Source organism: Neolamprologus multifasciatus, chromosome 10, assembly GCF_963576455.1.
Source record: "Neolamprologus multifasciatus chromosome 10, fNeoMul1.2, whole genome shotgun sequence".
NCBI lineage: Eukaryota > Metazoa > Chordata > Actinopteri > Cichliformes > Cichlidae > Neolamprologus > Neolamprologus multifasciatus.
The window spans coordinates 7,938,679-7,963,265 of record NC_140448.1 but is presented as its reverse complement, the minus strand read 5'-3'; the positions used below and the strand labels follow the sequence as shown (position 1 = coordinate 7,963,265).

The 24,587-nt window shown below is 41.3% G+C and overlaps 2 protein-coding genes across 3 annotated transcripts in view; one reads left to right on the top strand and one right to left on the bottom strand.

Moving 5' to 3' along the window:
* The first annotated feature begins 19 nt into the window (after positions 1–19).
* Positions 20–17,774, top strand: adora2b (adenosine A2b receptor). The gene is made up of 3 exons (XM_085175582.1): positions 20–1,633; positions 1,782–2,259; positions 10,392–17,774. Exons 2-3 carry the CDS (start codon positions 1,937–1,939, stop codon positions 11,113–11,115), a joined length of 1,047 nt encoding a protein of 348 aa, XP_085031708.1. The 5' UTR covers positions 20–1,633; positions 1,782–1,936; the 3' UTR covers positions 11,116–17,774.
* The window catches only part of zswim7 (zinc finger, SWIM-type containing 7), a 36,326-nt gene continuing 23,227 nt past the window's right edge, over positions 11,489–24,587 (bottom strand). For both annotated transcript variants that reach the window (XM_085175586.1, XM_085175587.1), the window contains 3 exons: positions 22,809–22,911; positions 18,339–18,443; positions 11,489–15,083 (listed from right to left, as the gene is read on the bottom strand). In XM_085175586.1, coding sequence (XP_085031712.1) covers positions 14,973–15,083; positions 18,339–18,443; positions 22,809–22,911 — 319 coding nt within the window. In that variant the 3' untranslated portion in view covers positions 11,489–14,972. The remainder of the gene's footprint in view (positions 15,084–18,338; positions 18,444–22,808; positions 22,912–24,587) is intronic.

Sequence of the window (24,587 nt, the reverse complement as noted above, 5' to 3'; positions counted from 1 at the left end):
CCATTAAAATCCTCTGAACTATGGTTACTGCAGCTGTTTGCAACAGGTTTGTATCTGTATTCTGCATGCTGAAGTACAAAAGAGAGAAAAGGCTTTTCTTCTAAGAGCTGAGGACTCAACACTTTCTCTCTGGTATACAGGCAAGCCTCTGTTTGCAGATGCCCTAATGTTTTAACAGGTCAAATTGTTATTTATTTGGCAGACATACATACTGCAGAGCGAGAACGTGGACAGATACAGTATGCAGCAGTTTTCTATTCTTACATGTCTGATGATATTGCTTAATAAAGGAATTTCAAGATTTTTTATTTTTATTTTTATCATTGTCAAGTTCAAGTTCTTTCTTTTTTTTTTTCAGTAAAGCCTCCGTTTTAGTGAACCAGCCTTCACCCTGTGTTTTAAATGCGCTCCCGTGACTGCTGTGTTGCTATAAAGGTTTTAACTGCTTCCCCACTGCGCACATTAAAGTTTTGTGCCAGAGCCCACTTACATCAGGGTAAGTGGGAACTATCGGGACGCATTCCCTGCTTTCGACAACACGCATTTTCTACGTTAAAATATTTCTGTGGGAGACGTTTCCCATGAAGTATGGGGCTATTTAAATTTAACTGTCTGAATGCAGTAACTGATCGTTGTAACCCAGCTGTACATACTTCCTCTAAGTCAGGGGTGTCAAACTCAAATACACAGTGGGCCAAAATTCAAAACTGGAACAAAGTCGCGGGCTAACGTTAATATTTATTGAAATATATTTATTCCTCCAGATATAAGAATGAATCTTTTCTTATGGACTCAAACACATTTTGCTGAATCACTGAATATGGAACAAGCAAAGCTTAATATTAAACAATATATATATTAGCTGTTTAATACCAGTAGGCCAGCTCTAATAGTAATTTGGTATGGCTTCGCGGGCCAAATGTAATTAGGCTGCGGGCCAAATTTGGCCCGCGGCCAGAGTTTGACACCTATGCTCTAAGTAATATTTGCCCACAGCTGTCCCTGTGTGCATCCAAAAGGTAATCTTGACCTTGAGAGGATTACGCATGGATCAATAACAGACTCTACTCTGAAAAAGCACAGATAGAAATCTCTCTCTCTCCTCTGCATATAAACTATGACTTCATCGCACGGGTTGACGTAAAGAAAATGAGCAACTCTAGTTCTGAGTTTGATTTCTGTGCCGTCCCCGAACGCACTGATTGGAAACAGATGCGCGCGCGTGCCATGCACGTAGGCAACCAAAAGCTATTCTTCCGTTAAACGTAATGCAAGTGCAGCCCATCACTGAATGCGATCTAATTGGCGCGTAATTACGCACGACGGATTCTCCCGTTTGATCCCACTTTCATAACTGTTACTGCGCGCGAGTATGCGTGCGTGCGAGCTATGTGCGTTTGAGGCGTGGCTTTCAGTGACACAGAGCACCCCCCCCCCCCCCCACACACACACACACACACATCCTCCCTTCCCCTTTTTCTTGCGTTTCTCACTCCTCTTGAAAACTACCATTGGGTCGGAAGTTGGGTGACACTTCGTCTGCGATACGAATCTACAGATGCCGCTTAAACGCTCTGCAGATCGCCCGATGTTGGTGTTATAACAACCAGAGACGATGAAAAGGTTAATTAAGGTGGGTAAAAAATGTTAATTGTTTTAAAATGATTGCAACAGGCAGGAGACTTAACGCAGTATTAAACAGCTATTATAAGTTTGTCAACTTTGCGGTGAGGATAAGTTCCTGATGTGTGGAGAAAAAAGTAATCCTTTCTTTTCTACAGATGGCTGATTTTGGAGTTCGCACGTGTGGAATATTTTTGGATTACATCAGAAAGACTTGTTTTCTCCCCTGGGACTAGAATCGGTGTTGTGGGTGACCGTCTCCTCTGCCAACAGCCTGCAGCTTTCAGTCCTTTTTCCCCCACACTTTGCTGAGATGATTACGTTCTTTTACATCGTGATTGAAGTAGTGATCGCTGTTCTTTCCGTTTTCGGCAACGTACTGGTGTGCTGGGCTGTTGCGATCAACACCACTCTGAAAAACGCCACCAACTATTTTCTGGTATCTCTGGCTGTGGCTGATATTCTCGTCGGTTGCCTCGCCATCCCCTTTGCCATAACCATCAGCATCGGCATACCCCTGGACTTTTATGGATGTCTCTTCCTTGCCTGTTTTGTCCTGGTGCTCACTCAGAGCTCCATCTTTAGTCTTCTGGCTATTGCAATTGATAGATATCTAGCCGTTAAAATCCCTCTGAGGTGAGTGTTCATTTTGTCTGTCAGATTAATCAAGAAAGTTAGTTTTTACAGCTGGGATCCCTGCCTGAACAAATCAGTGTGAAGACACCTAAACATCAGACCAGAATAATGATTCATTAAGGCTTTATTTACTTTTAAGTTCTTCAGGCAGTATTTCCTAACAGGAATGGTACATGTGTTTAATGCGCCCTGGAAGTTTGATATTTTATTCACATAATTGCTTTCATTCTCCCATATCTTCATAAAAGAGCTGAAAGTAAGTGCCCTCAACTATGCCATGTAGAAAAAGAGAAGCAAAGATCAGTATCAGCTCCATGACCTTGTGATTCAGTTTCTTGCTGAGCTCATTGCCCCATGTAAGAATAGCTTGGTTAAAGCCTAAGTCTGGAATGATAATCAGATGGCTTTAACAAACACTTTGAACTGACCCTTTTCACCCTCGGTTACATAATCTTAAGGTTGTCGAGTCAATGCCACCTTTCTGCATGTGCTTGGTTTCAAATCTGCATTATCTGAGTGTTTGGTCCTGTTCCTTTAGCTGATCCCCAGCTGATGTTTGATGCTCGGGGAGCAGGCTGCGTGCGTTTCCATCTGAAACCCCGCAGCTCGTGAAAAATGCAAAGATCAGTCATGCAAATGTATGATGTGACACATCAGGCGAAGCTGTGAGATCAATACCTGTCAGAGTGTGTCACTTCTCCTGAACCTCATGGCAAGGCTGCTAAGCTCCACAGCGCAGCCCCTGAAAGTGCCTGCAGTCCACCTGAGGAAACGCAGAGATGAGCTGCCAGCAGGGACAAGAGCGTTGCTGCCTGACATTTCTCTGAATAGGAAAAAAGAAAAGAAAAAAACCCCAAACAAACAAGCTTTATTATCAGATGGGGATTGTCTCTGTGCTGCTGGTGGTGTTCTTGGCGTTTCACCTTGTTAGTGAGTTAGACAACAAGCAGTGTAGTGACTGTTGTGAGAAGTGGATGTTGTTGTTTTGTTTTTGTTTTGTTTTTTTTGGGGGGGGGGGGCGTTTTTGCTGCAAGGCTGTGTGACTGAGATGTGCTGTCATTTCCATTATACTCAGATGCTGGCAAGAAAGGACAGTTTGACACTAGTCTGGGATGAAAGTTGTCTGCCACTAACCTTGTGAAACCCCCTTCTGTACTTCTATTTTCACCCTACAGATGGAAAATGACATTTATCATGTTTTACATCCTCATAGAGAAATAGGACTTTGACTGCCTTTGAACTTCCAGCAGCTCCATACGTTCCCTGTGAACAGTGCTCTCCATGACTTTGAGCTTGAACTGAAATGTACAAACTGTACTTTTCATAATAAGATCAGTGTGCGTTTTCCAAGCTCACATTGTCCATACACTTGTGTGTGTGTGAGTTTGGTCAGTTTGACAGCCCCTGAGGACAAAATTCTAACTCACATAAAAGTGTTTTTGCAGATGTTTTTTTGGAAGTGAACGGCCAGCAGCAGATGTTTTAAGCCCCACGAGATAACAGAGCTGCACACCCACTCAACGCCCGCCTCAAGCCCCTGGCTTCCCTGTTTGTCATTATAAGAAAAAGACCCTCTGGCTATTTTGTCCTTCTGTCCTGTAGGTTTGAAATTAAAACAAACAAACCAAAACAAAACTTTATGCACATCATTGAGCTCAAACTATGATCCCCACCCACGGCGGCAGGACAGCCCCCACTGTGGTCTGTGAATGCAAGCCTCCTCTCGCCTCGGGCTGCTGATTTTAAACAGATCATGCTTCATAAAGTTAATGGAGCGTTCCTTGTCTTGGTTCCAGCACATGTGTATGTTTACTGGGTGTGGTAAAGTGTTGGTGTTGTTGTAAATCCAGCTTTAGTTATGTTACAAATGATGAAAAATGCATGGCTGCATTAGGGGCTGAAGAACCAGGAAAGGCTCTTTTGATGGCTGGAGTTCAAACAGCTGATCCATTTATGGATTGTACTCATGGAGAATGATGGGAAAACAGGGTGTAGATGGAAAAAATGCTTAAAGATGCAGGCATTCAAAGAGGGATGGATCACTCTCTGAATTTAATGAAGGATGAGTTATGCACACCAAATGCAAGTGAGTCAGTGAGTCCCGAAATGGATCAACTGTAGAGTCTGGAGAAACCGTCAACACTGGTTGAATTGCAGAAAGATTCTCAGACTATGGTTTGAAGAAGAGTGTGTCTCAGTCTGATTTAAGACTAATGTGGCATCTGTGGCTCATCTCAAACTATCAAGATCAGATGTTTATCTCGCCACAAGAGCGACAGCACTTACGCACAAGGACAGATTAGTGCAACATGAACAACATTTGGTAAATACACATATTAGAGTTGGGTGAGAAGCTGAATACCATGCTGGTGTCTGTGTGCTGAAACTGCAGCTGGGAGAAAGTGAAAGCGAACTGGCTCAGTCCCGAAGCAACAAAACCTGCCCGCCGGCACCTCTGAAGCAAACTAATTAACCTGCTAGATCTCATTTGTTTAATCTGTGTGAAACAGGGAAATACAACACGTGGTTCAAGCTGTACACTTAACTCACAGATATGAGTGTTGTCAGCTTATTCTCTAAGGGAATACCGTTAATTACCAAAATGTTCCCCTGCTCTTTTGTTTCAATCTTTTTTTGGTGACTCACTCAAGTATCTGCACTTTACCGTTTTATGGGTGTGAAATAAAGGCACCCCAACATAAAAGGTCATGTTTCAAAAAATAGACATAGAGGGAAGTATCACTTTAGTTGTGAGTCAGCAAGGTGCAGGAAATACAGTACTGAGTCAATCTTCCCAATGAAGCTTTACCGAGAGGTTACATCTGCGGGATAACGACTGAGCGATTATGTCTTTATTGGAGTGAAAACTCTTTATAGATTCAAATCTGTTTACCTTAATCTGCTAATTATGCAATGGAGATGCTCTGTACACACCATTTGTCATGCAAATGCCGCACAGCCCTGTTTGCATGTATGGTGACAATCTGACTGAAGTTTAAAAATCTCCTGTTTTCTGCTGTGAACAGCCCACCTGTTAGATTGTTTTTGAAGCTGGGCTACAGACACAGCCATACATTTAGCTGGGTATTGTTAGTTTAGACTGTGTGTGTGTAGGTTTGTGTAGTCTGGTATAGGTCAGTGGCCCCAGGGCGGAAGCACATTGACAGGAAGAGAGATGTATGGAATCTGGCCGGGGAGTGTGTGTGTGTGTGTGTGTGGGCGGGGGGGAGCAGAACACAGATAGATGCCACCGTGCTGTCATCATGCCAAAGCTAATCCATTCAGTCAGTCGCTGCTTCCACACAGAGAAAGAGAGTGAGAAGTGATGTCCAGGAGATGGACCCTCTGGGAAATGGACCCTGTCCTGCCTGCTGTACTTTGCGATTAACACTCGGAGAGAGCAGGGGATGGAGAGGAACATGGGAGAGTGGCGGTGGAAGTGAGAGTAGGAGTACAGGTCATCGTGCGCTCTGAAGCTTCCTTTCCTCCCTCTTTGGCCAGAATGCTGTATTATTCATGGAACTCGGGGCACCCGCTCATCACTCTGCAGGGAGTCCAGGACGCAGACAGTGCTGCCGCACCATTGATGAATAACTGATTGTTCAGCCTGGAGCCCGAGCCTTAGTGAGGCTGCTGTGGGTTCAGAAAGAAAAACAAATCTGATGTTCTTTATAACTACATAGTATGCTACGAAATAAATAGGGCAACTGTCAATTAACTTTCTAGCACCAAACTTTTTAGCAGTGGTGAAGAAAAGGCCACACCATTGTCTGCCCAGCTACATGTGCAGGAGAGAGTTCTGAGGCTTGTGGGAATATCAGCTGACCATTAGCCAACCAGTAGTTGTAGATGACTAAGAAGTATTACAACACAGGACTTCTTTTTGCTCCAAACACCCACTGTTAGGTAGACGGAACTAATGATTAAGAAAGTGTGCTGTTACATTAACATGACTTTAATTTTACTAGCAAACTCCCTAAGACAAGCCGCATGTATTGCAAGCTGAGCATACTTCCTCATCATGTCTATCTTTACAGCCTGTGGTCGGATGGCACCGCTGTTATTTTTACAGTTTTACAGTGGTTCGGAAGTCTTGAGTCACCCTTTATTTCTTTACATTTTGGAGGGGAAATGGTTACAGGGATTTACCAAAACGTGCAAACCTACACGAAAATACAGAATAAATGTCAAAAACAGAGTTTGTACAATTCCAACGAGCCTGAAAGTCAATATTTGATATGATCAGTTTTATCCTTTAACACAGCCTGAACTCTCTTAGTTGGCTCCACCCTGTCAAGATGACTTCACACTGCTTCAATAACATTGAGGTCCGGGCTCTGGGGAGCCCAATCCATAACTGATGGTGCTTGTCTGTGTGTTTATCCACTGCCCACAACTGAGAGAGCTTCACTTTTTAGCCGATAACTCTTTGGGAATCACCTTGTCGGTGCAAAAATACTATTTTGTGCAAGCCAAATACTTGAAAAAGAAATTGGAACAAATGATTTTTGCGACAGGTTGTTAGTGACAAAGTGCCTGAAGGCACAATTTATAATTGCCTCCTTACTAAGTGCCTTTAGTAAGGAGTAAATGCCTTTTTATTCTTCTAAAAGGTCAATGTTGAGCATCTTAAAAAACAAAAACAACTAAATAAACATTCCTCAGGACTCGACTGAAAATGAGTGAAAAAGCTGCCAATGTCCAAAGGAAAACTTCACTGTTGCTCAAAACCACTTGAAAAAAGTTTGCTTGGAACCAAATTATAAATAATTGAGGGATGGTTCAGGATTTTTGCACAGTACTCTGAATCCCATAAAGAGACCAGGGTGATCATGGAAGACACATAATTAAGTCCACAATTTGTAAAGGCTTGCTTTACATAGCCAGTGGTCCATGCAAACAGTGGTGAGAAACAAAAAACACATAAAGCATGCTAGTAACCGTTTTTGCCACCACGTACCAGAATATCAGCCTCAGTGCTCTTTGGAAACAGTTGTCCAGTTCTCTGGACGTTTACTGGAGGGATGAATGCAGTTCCTCCAAAAGATAAGCCCTCCTTTGGTGCTCGGATGGTGATGGTGAAGGAGAGCGCTGTCTCATGTGTAGTCCTAAATGTCCTACAGGCATTTAATTCCCATAAAATGTAATGACTGTGAAGACCCCAGTGTATGAGTCACATCAGACCATGCAGTGACCCCCCATGCCCTATGGATACAACAGACCACTCCCATCAGGGTAGAAATGTTGCATCACAGGGTAAAGGTGAATACTCAGAATAACTTCATATTGATTTGCAGTGACCCTAACCCTCTGAAGGGACTAGCAGACCTAAACCACACCCTACAGTAAAGCGAAGACAAAAGATCCCCTCACCATACAGACAGGGATGCATCGTTTTGATCTAAAATATCACTCCTCTGTAGATTTTGCTTCTCTCCTGCCCATTTTGACCTTGAAGAGATCTCTTTTTAAAGCACTGGACTATTGTTGAGCTGCAGTTAAGTACTAAGACTTCGACTCTGTAACTGTCTGTTATGATGACCTCCTGAACTGGCAAATGTGAAAGCTCATATTTGCTTCAGATGACCTGTGAGAACAATGTGAGTGATGGGGCCAGACACTAGGTGAACGTGTCCCCCCTGAAACAACACGACCGTTTCCTCAATTTGTCTCCCTCGCTGGCTATTTGTGGCCCTTTGTTAGTGTGTGTTAGCATCTGCACGGACCTTCCTTTCACTCTTGGCTGCTTACAGTGTGTCTGGTTGGTTCAGGCATCCAGGATGTGAGAGCCTAATGGGATGCGAGGACAGTGAAAAGCAGAGCAGAAAAGGTGGCGGTCAGGTCAGGAGGCCGCAAACATCACTGTGTTCAGGAAATGGGACAGAAAAAAAAAGGGAGAATGAAGAAAACTGGGAACTTTGCAGGGGATTAACACCTGAACCATGTTCAGTAGTTTATTTGGAGAGTGTATAAGCTGAATGAAGTGTAAGTGAAATTTCAGCTAGGGTGTAGTTGCCATTTGTCAGGTATCTTGTGTGCACACTACTCAGACAGAACCTTCAATTACATCAGTGAGAGCACTCCTGAAGCAGACTACTTCCTGTTGTGCTTCACATGTGAGAAAGGACAACTTTAAGCAGCTTCCCGGACCAATTTTCCCCACACTGTCCACAGACAGTCCATGTGCGGCAACAGCATGGTTAACAGATCATTTCTCACATGCACAATTTGATTTATCAATAATATATATCAGTAATGGCTTACTAATATAAAGATTAATGTTTATTTTTAAAAAGGGCTTATTAGTCATTGACTAATGATTAGCTCATTATTAGCTAATGTCTTAAGAATGACCTTTAACTTCTCATTAACATACAGAGCGTTGCAGAAAAAAAGTCACATTTTAAGTTATGATATATTGTGGTCATGTACTGCGCAGCGGGCGAGGTCACATGGATTTTCTGTGACACCCCCACCTCAGGCAGGCGTCTGTGTTTGTGTGTGTGTGTGAGTGGAAGGGGGGTTGTCAGTATGTGTGTGAGTCATTACCACACACTCGCTTGAATCACTTTGAGGAAACAGCAAATTGTGCTTCAAGCGCATCTCACATGATGGGGACAAAAACGGGCTGACGGGAGTGACTCAACCGCGCGTTTGTGATGCACGGCCTCACACACATGCAGTTATTCATTTCATATCCACAAGCCACGAAGACGGTTGTATGAGAAACACACATTATCTTGTTGTCAGCTCAAGACTGATTTAAATAATAATAAAATCAGCACCATTTCAAACATCTGTCACTTTAGTGGACTGCTGGTGCAGCATGTGAAACAGCATCCGAGTGCAAACACGTGAACAGGCTTACGTTTAGTTTCGGTTTTGTACTCGTGGAATTAATTTAAGCACAGCTGTGTGCGAGAAACACTCAGAGATAGCAGCAGACTCAATGCTTTCACTCTGAAGCCGACAATGTGCTCCTGATCAACGCGCACCGCCACAGTTACGCTGCGCTTCTGTACAACACCGAGAGGATATGGAAAGGCTCTGACTGTTTATCTTTTTTGTCTTGTTTACAGTGGTGTCATTTTAGAGTAGAATCTGAGCTGTGGTTTCCACAAGTCACACACCATCACTGCAAATTCAAACAAGATGACAGGATGTACTGGGATTAGAAAGGTCCTCATCAGGATGTACAAAATCAATAAAAAACAAACAAACATGCATTTATGTATCTTTGAATCACTTTCACTGCTGTATATAAAGTAATGCAAGTGGTCTCAAATTAAATTGTAATGCATCTGTTGTAATAATAATCTACTACTACAGAATAAATACCAAGTTGGAGACATTCTACTGCATTGATGAGTTCTTGTAGGGAATTGATTTTGAATTAGTTTGAACAACCACTAATCATCACTAAACCAAATATCTGTGTACACACACACACACACACACACACACACACACACACACACACACACACACATATATATATATACACATTTTGGAGCTTTATACAAAACCAACGCTGAAAACCAGTAAAGCTTAAGTTGGTTTTCTTTTACATTTTTGCTTGTATGCATATTTAAACCTTTTATTTTGTTGGTGTGGTTGTACATTGCGGATTTCCACTGCAAGTAAGACAAAAGTTTACTATTCTCTACCAGTTTTTCCCTTTTGTTGTGTCCCAATTCTTCTTGGGGGATGCATAATTTTAAGTCTTCTTAAATAAACAAGACCAACAATAAACAGCTAGGTTGTTAATATTGTTAAGAACACTATATATGAGGTGTGTGTTTGTGCAGGTAATCCCTGTGACCGAAAAGCTCTTACTTCAGATTGCTCTAAGCACTTGACTTCTATGTCAGTAAGACTGTATATTGCGAATACGGTCGCCTTAAATAACCAGCTCTGGTGGTGAGCATCTACCAAACCTCAACTGGCAAGTGATGGGATCCAGCTGTGGATGAACTGTGGGGTTGTAATAAGATAAATACAGATTGTTTTTAACTGTGAATCCCACAAAGCTGCAGTAAAAGAATAATAATGTCCCTTTAAGTGTGATATTTGTGCAAAACCTCCTCAGTCAGTAACCTCTGTGTAATATAATATTGCTGTGTTTTGTCCAGGTACAAGGAGCTGATGACGGGTAAAACTGCCAGAGAGATCATTGCTATTTTATGGATTCTCTCCTTTATTATTGGCCTCATCCCATTCTTTGGATGGAACTTGAAGTCTAAGAAATGTGGTAACAACAGCTCTGACACAAGCAGCACTATGAACGCTAGCATCACAGCAGCGCCGAGTGCCACGGGGGACTTGCCACGGAGCTGCAAGCTCACGTGCTTGTTTGAGAGCGTGGTAGACATGCATTACATGGTGTACTTTAATTTCTTTGTCTGCGTGCTGCTGCCACTGCTCATCATGCTCGGCATCTACCTGAAGATATTCAACGTGGCCAGGAAGCAACTGAGGCAGATCGAGCTGAAGTGCGTGGGCAACGGCGACAGCCAAAATCACGGGTTGCTGCAGAAGGAAATCCGAGCTGCCAAATCCCTCTCCATCATCGTGGGACTGTTTGCCATTTGCTGGCTGCCTGTCCACATCCTCAACTGTGTCACGCTGTTTTACCAGAAGCTACAGCTGGAGGTCATCATGTACGTGGCCATCATTCTGTCTCATGCCAACTCTGCAGTAAACCCCATCATCTATGCTTACCGAATCAGGGACTTCAGGGTCACATTCCGCAAGATCCTGAACCCCTTTACATGCAAAAAGGAGAAGTCCCTCAGCTCCAATGGCAGCAAACGCAACAAAGACCAAATCAACATGACTATCGACCCTCTGCTATAGGGAACCGTACAGGAGTATTATCTGTGTCAATTGTTGTTTTAGTTTTGATTTTCCCAGAGTTTTCTAATGTTTACAGAACAATGGTATGATATGTAAAGATGTCAAACGCGCCTTGAATGTGGACATTTATTTATGAACAGTGCAAAGTATCAGGGGCCAAGCAATGATATGTTTCATAGCAAGTCTTACAAATCTTTTCTATTGTGAAGGATACATATATATATACATATATATACACACACACATACACACAGGGGTGCACATAAGTGGTCCGCAGGTGCGCATTCGCTGTCAAAATAGAAGACGCGCACCAGATAAGAAGTTGCAATGCGTGTTTGCGTCCATATAAAAGGCACTGTTTTTTTCCGCTAGAGTGGGATTTTCACAGCATATTCTGCACCACATCTCTGTGCGTTCATCATTTGTTTGAAGCCAGCTCACCTCCTGCAACCACTTTTCCAAGAATACGCGCTTCTTTTGCGGTTCGGACTCCTTCTGACATTTCTTTGGAGGTGGAGGAACACCAAAGTAATTGCTTAAAGAAGCTTGCTTCTTTGACATCTTTAAGAGTTCTAAACAAATGTCTGTCCTCCTCCAGAAAATCTAATGTACGCAAACATACATTGCAACTTCTTATCTGGTGCGTGTCTTTTATTTTGACAGCGATTGCGCACCTGCGGACCACTTATGTGCACCCCTATATATATATATATATATATGAAGATTTGGATTTGTTGGACTGTGAATGGGATCCAAACTAAGAAAAATTACTGTTTATCATCTTGAATCCAACATTATGTTACAACTGCAAACACTCCTCTTTACTGCCATTATATTTTATATTGTCAACATTCAGTGCCACTGTTTATGAACTTATTTATTACAAAAATATATATCTTTGAGAATGTAAAGATAAAAAAAAAAAAAAAAACTTGTGTGGCTACATCTGTACTTGTGGACCTAAAAGGTACAGTATGTCCGTGGTTACTTTTGGCTTGTAAACCTTTAAAAGTTGAACTCACACTCTTACTTATCACACCTTAGTATGCAGACAGATTGTTTTTATAGTTTTTATTTAATTATAGGAGGAGCTAAAAAAAAGTAACTTTCATATCAATTCAAAATTAGAGTCAGATAACAAATGTAACACCTGTATGAAGCAGAAATGTTCTCAATGTGGTCTGCTGCTTTACAACTCAACTAAGTGCCAGTGTTTGCAGGTGTTCCTGTGAGTGTGTGTGTGTGCGCGTACGCAAGCAGAAGAGCTCGGCCGTGCAGAGATGGAAGAAAAATGCACTTTTCTGCTTTGTGGAAGTTATGGTAACTGATTTAAAAAACAAAAACACAGGGAGAAATGGAAAAATTAAAACAACATTTTTTCTTCCACATGAATCACGTTTCATAGCCACAGGGTCTTTTTGGGGAGAGGGGCAAAAATTAGCTCGACTCCAGTGGCTACTATACTGAGTAAGCACTTTCTGGCTCCTAGAAGTCGTAGTTAGGGGACCACTTGGAATTACCAGGATTTCTGCATTGGTCACTTGTGGAGTTTAGTTTCTGTAGCCAAAGTGAAAATTCCAGATAAACACAGATGTTAATAATGTCCACAGACCCTTGGCCCATAAGTGTTATTGGATACCCAAGTTGTCTAGTGTTTGATATCCATTATCATTCTTACTCAATGTTTTTTTGCTATAGTGATACATGAAGAAATGTTTTAGAAACTTTAATTTGGTGTTACTCCCAGTTTCATTTTTTTTTCCTGCCGGGAAGAGACGAGGAACACTTTGGAATTTCATGTGCGTATCTCTGAGACTTTTTTTTGATTGAATCTCTTTTTTTGGGGGGGGATTTTCAAAGTCCTATAACCCACACCCTCTCATCTCCTTAACTGGAGAACCTTTGTCTTCAAGTAACTTTTAGAGTAGTTGTGAGCACAGAAGTGCAGTTAGGTTTTCCGCCCTGGCACTGTGAGCGATTACTCTGTTCTGCTGAAAGTACAGTCATTTCTTTGTAACCACTTTATTCAGATTCTGTGCATCTATATTTGTGACCTAGATAAAGATCAGACCATGTTTCATGGAGAATCGATATAGAAATCCTTGTAATTCCAAAGGATTCACCAACTTTGTCTTGCAGCTGCAGAAAAATGGCACAATTTGATTTGAGGCAGACCCATTAATATGATGCAGTTCAGCACAACACATGTGTGGTTGTGCTCTGCATGATTTACATTTTCAAATGCTCAGGAAGAGGAATAACTGATTGCACCCTTCATGGAAACATTGCATCTGTGCAAAGCTGCTTTCTATTGAGCCACATGATGACATACTGTAGATACTGTAGCAGACCTGAAAGCCAAGTCAAACTTGATTCTTCAGATCATTGCAATTTGATTTATTATTCTGTATCCAAGCACTTAAAGGCATAAAGCATCACTGCTTTGATTTATTTGGGAATAAATGAAATGTGACTCGCCTCAGAAGTACAGCTGACAATGCTCTCCCCCACATAGACAGTCTCAGCTGGAATCCCGAGGCCCTGTTAGTAAGCCAGTCGTCAAGACTGCACCGACATTAGCTTTTTAATTTAGTAAACATGGCCATTTTAACTGAGCTCTCAAACCGATGAGTGAGTCTAACTGAAGTAAAAAAAAAAAAAAAGAATAAAGGATAGGGTAACACTAGAGAAATAATTTGTTACACACTCTCAGTGGTGCTCATAGTGCAGCAAACCTCACAGAAGTGTTGCTGTAACTTTCAAAGCTCAGCATATGCAAGAGCATGTTAACCAGAGCACAGGCGGTTTTATTTGAATTCTCACACCTTGTGTGAAAATGAGCAGGTGTTTTGGTCAACAGAGACCCATCACTACACAAATGAGAGCTTTGCACTGACATTTCTGATCATTTCCTGTTAGCTGTGCTTCACTGGTGGTGTCGAACCACATTTTGTTGATGTTAAAACAAGCGTAGCGTCTGCCTCCAGTGCTTCATTATCTCCCCCACTTCATTTGCTTTTGTGTGTAGTGATCCACCTCTGACTAAATTCAAGGGCTAAAATACAGGAGTGTGCAGCATTTAGTACATTCCAATGGAGACATCTACACTGTAAATGCACTGTAACGTTGTATTACTGTCTATGTTGACTGATGTGTGTAAAAAAAAAAGAAAAAGAAAAAGAAAAAAAAAAGTACTGTAGGTGTTCAGCTTTTCTCAGCCAGCTATTGATGTCAAACTATTGCCTTCTTTTTCAATTTCAACAGTAAGTCAAAATAAGTTGACTGAATTCAACATTCCTGCCTTTCATTTCGAAGTACCTGTCTGTCAGTGTGCTCTAGAGTTGCTAATAATCAGGAAAAACTTCCTCTGTGGTCAAGCTGATGTTCAAGTTTCCCAGAGGCCATTCTTTGGTATTCTTCTTTGCTATTTAACATGATAAAATCTGTATGTATGGTGAACTATTTTGTTAATAAAGGCAATGTTTATATTGTTAAACGCCAGCTTTTTCTCCCTCTGAGGTTAAAATTGCAAACCATGTGACAGTCTAAATTTCCCACACTGGAAAGCTTCTTAAGTGCTTTCAGTATGAAGATGCTGCCTCATGAACTGACAGTTTCAGATAAAAGGAGACCAAATATAGACCAGTCCATATTCAGCGAACAGATGTTATTTCCTTGAAAACAGATTAAGAACTCTTCCAAAAGAAAAGATGAATAGAACAACATATGTGGTCTTTCAGAGAGACATAACAGCGTTCCCTGCTGTGTCATGAATGTCACTACACTGGCTTCTATCCAGGATGCTCGGTGCTCCGGCGCATGCCTCTGCAGGGCCAGGTGTGTCGATCTACCTGCAGTCACAGGTCCATCGTCCCACTGAGCAGCAGGGACATCTGCTGATCAGATACGCTTCCCTGCTGAGTCGCAGCCATAGCCTGACTCAGGTACACAGCCAGGATATGTTTGCACTGAAAGAAAAGATCGCAGACACAGATTCATTAGATTAACAGCAGAGCTGGTGTGATTAATGAGACGGATATGAAGCTGTAATGACATGCCAGTAATTTAAATTCAAACATCTCATGTAAACACCAGACTAGAAAGGAGCATTTTGGCTCTAACCTGTTGGGCAGGGATAGCTCAGTAGAGTGGTGACCCATGATTGGAAGGTCGGGGGTTCGATTCCCCTGAATAACTCCCCTGAGGTACCCCTGAGCAAGGTACCGTCCCTACACACGGCTCCCTGGGTGCCCAGTGGCTGCCCACTGCTTCACTAAGTGAATGGGTTAAATGCAGAGGGCAATTTCCCCACGGGGATCAATAAAGTATACATTAAATATTCCAATGAATTATTGTATAATACACGGAGCGTATTAGTCAGTAACTTAGAATATCTATATCTAATTAAAAATGTTCATAAATGGAGACACATGGAGAGCAGTTATGATAAAGAGGATTTTGTTTGTGTGTGGACGTTTGTGTACAAAATAAGCAGTAATTCCAGTAGCGTAATGTTTGCTGAATAATAAGAAGCTCTGCAGCTCTCAGGATCTGTGAACGTGTTCATTAGCCCCTCTTATTATCAGTATAAGTTACTGATTGATTTGTTTTCCTCTTCAGCCTACTGCGTAGGGCTGGGCCATATCATACCTTTCACGGTAATAACGGTATAATGTTGGACAACGATAAGAAAATAAAATATTGCGATAGAATATGGGTAAAACGTGCATGCGCAATGCCTTTGTTTTCATACGCACATGGCGGAAAAAGCATGGCGGCGACAGAGAATGAGAAGGACGAAGGCGGAACGTTGAATGAAACGGATGAATCAGAATTGGTTTGTAAAAATGTTGCAACTTCAGGTTGCTGGTTTGGCTTTCGTCCGTCAGACACACAACAAAGCACTATTTTTGGTAAAGCATGCTAGCGGGCCGTCGTTATTACTGTTTTTTAGAAAATACGGCACACTTAAAATCAATCCTTTGATTTTTCTGAAAATCGACAGTGCCCGTTATAATCCCGTGTGCCTTATTTATGAATTCTGGTTGTGTTTACTGACCGATTTTATGTTGTACACGGCGCTCGAAAATCTGTCAAATGTTTTAGTACGACTTTGCTAAGCTACGAAGCTGCACCGCTTGATGGACTGTCGGAGCATTACGGCTATTGTAGGCAGGAGCCTCGCGGAGTGATACGTACTGTGCTTCAACATAATATTGCTGTATTGTGTACGAATAACTTCTTTTTAAGTTTTGTGGATATTATACATGGTTATGCTGAGGATATGTCAGCCAATTTCCACTGGAAATGCCTTTTGGTTAAACTGTCAGCAAGGAATTTGCATTTCCACTGTTACATTTTTATATAACTTTAATGCACATAAAAACAGCTGCTTGTTTAAGTGAAAATACATTGATGGTTGTTTTTTTTTGCACTAATAAAGTTGTGGAGTTGTCAAGTATTTTGTCTAGTGTCAATTATATCGTCAGTTATATCGTTATCACAAATTTTCAAATGTATATCGTGATAAATACTTTTGGTCATATCGCCCTGCTCTACTACTGTGTGCACTGCATATCAGCTTCACCTGCACATTAGTCTGTCTGTGGATTTTTTCCCCATCCAATTCCTTAAAAAAGGAGGTTAAAAATGACCTCAAATTCTAAATCTGCAAAAGCAGAGAAGTTTATTTGGTAGCCTCTCCTGTGAACTGTTTACTAGCATGTGGCTATGGCAGGTGAGCTCCTTTATATGTCCACCGACCTATACTTGTCAGAGCAGTACTACCTCATCTGTCTCCTGGTGGTCATGCTGGAATCTGCAGAGCACAGGAATGAATGAAATAGCTCTAGTGAGGCAGGACTACACCCTGCATGCGTCTCATTTTTGACTTTGGGATTGTGAGAGTTCTTTAAAATGAACTCGTTCACCATTTTGCTTCACATTTGGACCGACACAAACTCGTCTCCGCCGTCATCTAACTGGACGAAGAGTTTGATGAGCATTTGCAGTTTTTCAGGAGGAAAGATATCAATGGCGCTGACGTGCTCATGAGGAGTCTCTATGGTCTGTTGCAGCTCTCTGTTTCTCACACCGATTTTAGCAGCGTCCTCCAGGGAACGGCCTAATGGTCAGAGGATGAGCGAAGATCGTTTACTTGCAGATATTTGGAGCCAAAACAGCTAGCTGGAGCAATGGGAGGTAGACGCCCATCAGTGACCAGACAAAAACAAGTCCTGACCACATCTGTCACACACATGTCACACACATTTCAACATGGGCTTTGTCTTGCTTGAGTTGGCAAAGATTTTCCACTTAGATCATGCTTGAATGACAAGACACAACTGTGTGTGTGTGTAAATATACTACTTTATACAATGGAAATGTCCCCCTCACGTTCCAAAATATGTAAAGGTTTGGTGTGGTTAGCCACTGCTCTGGGGGTTTCACCTCTGGGGCTATAAATACTACTACTACTACTACTCAAGCCCCTGACAACTGGAGGACTACCATTTGAAGACTGCAAGGAGCAACCAGGTCGGCAAAATACAACAAACTCCTATGAGTGCTTTTCAGAAAACAAAATACAACAACCTAGGCAATCAAATACAAAGCATTAGAACCCTTTGTAGTGAAGACACCAATTAGGTGCAAAGCAACATGTCGTATAGCTTCCTCTTGTTATTGATATAATAGCAGCAAGTATCAACACTCTTAATAAAACATGTCATCCAAGTGCTCTTAGGCAATTCCCATGCTAACTTGACTTGGTGGTGTTTCTGAAATGGATATGAGAAGGTGAAGAGGAAATAACAGAGAAGAAAATAAGGAAGCAAATAAATGATCTAAACTGACACACAATTAAAAACTACTAACATAAACAGCACGCACCCACAACACTGCACTACAAATAAACACAACTATTTTACTTCCTCATCATTTATAGGAATACTGTGATGTAAAGAGCTCAGCTGATCGCTGGTTTGTGAAAGCATCCTTATCACAGGCAGTGTAATCTTTATCTGAAAAATAAAACAAACACTAAATGCAGCTGCAAAAAGACAATGCACTTTAGCTTTTTTTAGCTTTAAAACTATCATTGGCAAGTACACAGATACATTTGTGTAGCACTTATATTTAAATGATATTCCCTCTCCACTCCCCACATCTACCCAACTAAAAACCTTTAGTGCAACACGACATATGGTCTGTATGAGTCTTACCACCAGGCCGTCATTTCTACGTAGCACACTGTAGGCAAAGGCTGGACATGGGCAGTAGTGGCAGGACAAGAAGCAAGTGTACAAACGTCCCGAGCCTCCCGTTACCTGAAAGATATTAATGCAAAACATACTTAAATATGTGACAAAGTTTGTGTTTACTGACCTCAAATGAAATAAATGTCACTTGCAGAGGTATCATTTGTTGTTTATGAGGGGGATTCTGAAATTAAATCTGACTACAGTACTGCAGAGGCAGTTGTGTAGATGAGAAGTGGAGATCAAAAGCATGCAATGGAATGAAGGAAAACAAGTTGTTTCCCCAAATGATTCTCAACGAGTTCAGGCATAGCTGGCCGAGTTGTGGATATTACAGACGTGACCCCTTTTTATATCTATCTATCTATATAAATTTAAGATTGAGAAATATTTTGTTCTAAAACCTTAAAAAAAACAAAACAAATGTAGCTATGATGTAGACCAGCAAACAAACAAACTGTCTTTCCTAGTGTTCATATGATTACCTCAACCAAGGAGGTTATGCTTTTGGTGCTGTGCATGGTGTGAGTGTGTCTTTAAAACCTTTGAGACTACTGAACCAGTGGAGGAGAGAAGAAGAGATTGCTACAACAGATGAACAGTACCTGAAAGTCATGTCCTTAAGAAATAGGAAAAACAAAAAACAGCAAAGACCGGACACAGAACCTGAGAGATGCATCTGAACCTTTTGTTTGACCCATCTACCCTCTTAGACAAGGCCTCATCAGAAATGGTCTTAGTGGAAGAGTGGCTATCAAGAAGCCATTGCTAAGGAAGGAAAACTGAGAGAAAGGGCTGAGATATGACAAAGTACACAAGAGCTGGACTGAAAATCAGTGGCAGTGGGTCTGATGGAGCCCTTTGAGTACTCTATAGAAGAACCAGTCCACGTACCATTGTGGCCAAGCGTATATAAAGAACTGACCTGTTTTTTATCTCTCTCACATTAAGCAAACTCCCGGACTTACAGATTTCTAATGTTCTGCTCACTCACCTAAGCACACACCTCGCCACAGATTTACTGATCAGTTTGTAAACAACATAGTTGATGCATATCTTACTTGTGTGGAAGCTAGAGCCACTTGTAACGCTGAAGACTAGTTACAGAAATCATAGGAAAGCTTGCCTTTAAGGCTCTGTTGAAGAATAGAGGTGATCAAAACACATATTTACCTTCAAGCAGATTAAGACTGTACAAACTGTTTTGCCTTGTATACTGGATTTCTATGTATGTTTGCACATGTTTCAATTTCTGTATTTCCCATTTTGCTAGCAAAACAAAGAAATGAAGGGGGGCCTCAACACTTTTGCAGAGCATTGCACTTCGTAGACCGCATGCCGGCACATGCTAACTTCACCCTTCAAATTTAGAGGAATATAATGGTGTAAACTATTCTTTAGCTTCTACCAACTACATGATTTCTCATTAGTTATTTAGATAAGTACTAAATAATGCATTTTTAAAAAAACCTGGGTGGGATGCCTAATGGCCTTGGCTGACTGAAGCTGTTCATGATGTCAGCATTCGTTCCCAGCTACAGACAGTGATTTAGGTGCCGTCCTCATACACATGACACACGAGGACATTAAGTCGGTGGATTAGCTTGACACTTCACAATAACTAATGCTTGCCAAGATGGCAGAGCAGGCTCCATTATTCTCCAAAGCTTCAATGAATTACCTTTGCCTCTGACCTACAAAAGCAAAAACACCTCATTTATTCAATGTGACACTTCATTATTTAAAAAAAAAAAAAAGGCACAAAAGAGACAATTACATAGACTCAGACACCTCACTAAAGATGTACTTTACAGACCAAGATGAGGACAGAAGCTGTAAAACTGTGACCACATGGACAAGGACCACTACAGTTTCTAAAGAGCCAAGTTTAAAATCAGCTCACACCAGCTTTTTTTGTTTTCATGAGGCTCTGCTGCAGTTCTCACCACAAAGCTAGTGGCAAGTATCATCAAAAGACACCAAACTGCGCTTGCACTGCTTGGCAGGCATCGAAGTTTCTTCAAAAAAGAAAAAAACGCTATACATCAGCGTCTCTCTGTTACTCACTGCAGTTGGACTCAGCAGAGTTCTGGCTTCATCTCTTCTACAAGCAGTGGCTCCCATGAGAGTATTTGCCATTAACGTGAGCCAGAGGAACAGGAACTAGGGCAGTTCTCCATTCCACACCACAAACATGGCTTTGGGGAAATTTATAGTGGGAAGTCATTAAGATACGCTGCCCCTGTGTCTGTATGCCAACATGCTGTATATGTGCATTATCAGTCAACCCTGACTGGATGCATTTATTCTGACTTACAAAACACAGACCTTGAGATTCTCATGTGTAACGATGAATTACTTTAAGAACCAAAAAGCCTTCATGTTAATGCTACAAAGACTTATGTTTTACATTCCATTAAGAGGAATGTTTTAGCTAATAACTAATGGCACTTCAGAGAGGATTAAATAAACCCTCCTTACAGCCAGTCACACATCATCTCAACAGGCCCTGTCACCACCACCACCTTAAACTGAAACCTTAAAACATGACCTAAACCGGATATTTGATGGATAATTAAATAACTTACAGACAACATTTCATATTGTCACCTTGAACTGTGAGAAGCTGTAATAACTTTCTATTTCCCCACTATATTAATGAGAGTTGACTCAAAAACATATATTTTAAGTTTCATTACTTCTAAGACTTCACCACTCACAAATTCTCTTTCCAAAAAAACAAAACGGTGGTACATTTCTTATCAAAAAGGTCATTCGACTTTAAGAATGAGATAAGACTGTAAAGAAAAATTGCACTGAAATGCCAAGTTCTCATGGGTTATTCATAAGGAGACATAACCACCACAACATGAGAAACTCCGTCCAACAGAAACAAACTATTAGTAGGAAATGACAAAAATGTCCGAATCTGTTCATTTATGGGGTGGCTGTAGCTCAGGTGGTAGAGCAGGTCATCTACTGATCGGAAGGTTGGTGGTTCGATTCCTGGCTTCCCCTAGTCTGCATGCCAAATATCCTTGGGCAAGATACTAACCCCAAATTGCTCTCCGATGCATCCATCGGAGTATGAATGTGTGTGAATGTTATCTAGAAAGCACCTAGAGAAATGTGCTTGTGCGAATGGGTCTGAATGGGTGAATGCACAAGTTGTGTAAAGTGCTTTGAGTGCTCAGAAGAGTAGAAAAGCGCTATATAAGAACCAGTCCATTTACCATTTACCATTATCATCTTCTTTCCATTGACCACACGCATCACTGCACTTCCAGTAAATGCATTTCTTTCCCAAATAACATTATTTTTGTAATGTGGTGAGAGATGGCTGCTCCCTCCTCTTCCCGCCTTACAGGAAATTGGCATAAATGCTTGACATGTGGATGACTTGCAGAAAAGCCAGAAAATGAGCTAAAGCTCCAACTCCCAGTGGTAGCATATACTTCCTGAAGATGCTCCAGTCTGATCAAACTCACAGGGCCTCAAGTCCAACCTTGAACATTATTTCATCACTTAACCTTTGATCCTCACAGCAGTAACTTCACCTCCTTTTTTATTTCTCATTAGAAATCAGGGACCTGCTTTTATTCTTTTAGCTGGAACCTAATATGTGTCTTCATGCACTTCTCACTATGTTCTGATGTGTTCAGGTATTTTTAAGGGGTTGGTTTGATTTTAAATGCTGCGTACTGACAAGTGAAGTCAGAGAGCAGTGTAAGCTAAATGTCTGAGCCATACCTCTGAGACACGATTTGAACAGACACTGTTCAATTAAAACTTTATATAAGTGCCACCTGGCTGGATTACAGGAGGAAACTCACAGCTGTCAAAATGAACGTATAAGATGCAAAAGCAAATTTGATGCTTTTGGATTTAAAAAAAAAAAAAAAAATCATCTAAAACTCTCAAGTGATTCAAGTTGCCAGAAATATTTAGAAATACTGATGTAAAATGGTCAGACATGAGGTAGCTGCGGTGTGAATGATGTGGAAAAGTTAAGTCGTGCTGAAAATTTCACAACACGAACAAAATCCATGTCTTTATTTAGCTGCATTGTGCTCTAACGCTCCTTTCATAAAACTATTTTTTACAAGAGGCTAAAGGAGTTTACAGGAAATTCATGACACAATGACCACAACCTTGGTGGACTGCTTTGTTTCTCCCACTACAAGTGATGCCTGAGGCTAACTCATAAGCTTAAGGGCAGCATGACTCAGGACAAATTTCAGGAAAATAGTCCTTTTTCTTTCACATTAAGTAATTTCCTGTCTTATAAAAATGTTCTTCATGCGTAAAATGCTTTTGTATTATTTGTACTTTCAGGAAGGAATTTCTCACATGCAGTGAGAAACACCTTTTACGACCTTGGCAGGCACAGAGAAGTGAGACTCAGGCTTAAAAAAAAAAAAAAATTAGACAGACCTGAAATGCCTTGCGTCCACTGGGAGCTGTCAAACAGGTGACTGAGTGCTGGTCAACCAAATCCAAAGCCTGTAACGCACAAGACCCGAAGACAAACTTCAGCCTATGAGACAAGAAGAAGAAGAAGGAGGAGTCGTCAAAACAACAACAGAAGCTTTGTGCTCAGATTTAAATGTGTATAAGAAAAGCAAAACAATTAATCACAGAAACCTGTCATTCCTTAATTAAAAATGCCAGATCGTCATGGATTTTAGGAGTTTGCTGAATTTTCTGTTGTTATATTATAGCAGTTTTCCCAAAATTTGAAAAAAATGGGTTAGCCACCCACAGTTTGGGTGAATTATTAACAATTAAAAAAGCATCTAACTTGAATTTTAATCGAACATTAATACTGGCACACACTTGTTTGTTTTTCCTTCATAGAAACATAACACTTTGGCTTTATTTGTTTTATGTGAACAAATATATCGACTATCAACGATAGGCTGAGCCTTTCGCCGATCGTTTTTACTAAGAATATTGGTTGAAGCTAAGAGAAGCAGTCAGCGGAAAAAAATAGTAGCACTGTTTTGACGGCACCCTCCTCAGAGTGGTAGTGCCGTTCTTTCTTTCTGTGTGAAAGAAAGAACGGCAATAGTATGGGCAGAACTTTGTGCCATCAGAAACTAAATTTGAATAAGTTAAATTCAAATTTGAATTGCTCAGATTTAATCTGAATTGCTCAACTTGAATAAAACTTTCTAAAGATGAATTTGAATTAGCCTAATTTGAAATCCAATGTATTGATTTGAAAATGATCGTCACTGAATTGAAACAGAATTTTATATTATGAAAATTAATAAATTTAATTTGAAATTGTATTCCATCCTTCTTTAAATTTAGCTCTTGAATGCTTTCAGTTTCACTGCTCACCATTCAATTTCAGTTCTACAATTCAGTTTTTGGGGGCATACATCCAGGTCCTTTGTGAAAGCCGCAGAGTAATCGAGCACCGTTTGTACCTGCAGACCTACCTACAGCATCTTGAGTTGGAGCGGGCCCAGCAACACACTTAGACAGAAACTGGTTCATCCCAAAGACAAAACTCCTAAACACAAACTTAATAATGTAGTGTATGCTGTAAAGTGTAGCGAGGAATGCCCAAACCGCGACATTGGAGAGACCAAACAGCCACTTCATAAACACATGGCACAGAAGAGCCACCTCCACGGGATAAGACTTGGCGGTCCATCTGCATCTAAAGGACAAAAGTCACTCTTTCGAGGATGCCAATGTTCACATTTTGGACAGAGAGGACAGATGGTTTGAAAGAGGAGTGAAAGAAGCCATCTATGTCCACTGTGAGCGACCATCTTTGAACAGAGGCAGGGGTTTACGACACCAACTGTCTGCCATCTATAATCCAGTTTTGAGATCCCTTCCCAGACGCCTTAACGCCCACTCACATCCTGGGCCATCTGACCTCAGGAATTCGCATGATAAGGTGGGGCCAGGTTTCACAATGAACTCACCCGAAACTCTGGCTGATTGGGACCCACACCCAGTTCCACACCTTGGCTCAGGCGATTAGAGGATCATCAGGGGGTCCTTTTGTCCCTCTGTGGGGGGATACTCCCACTAGGTTTATATCTGGGACTCTCCACCATTTGACCTTAGAACTGAAGAAGCTTCTCGGATGAGAGGTGAAACATCTTCAAGTAACTTAAAGAAGTCCAGACGCTTTTCTTTGCAAGCTCCTTTGACTACGATGACCTGGATGACTGAGAACCTTCACAGACT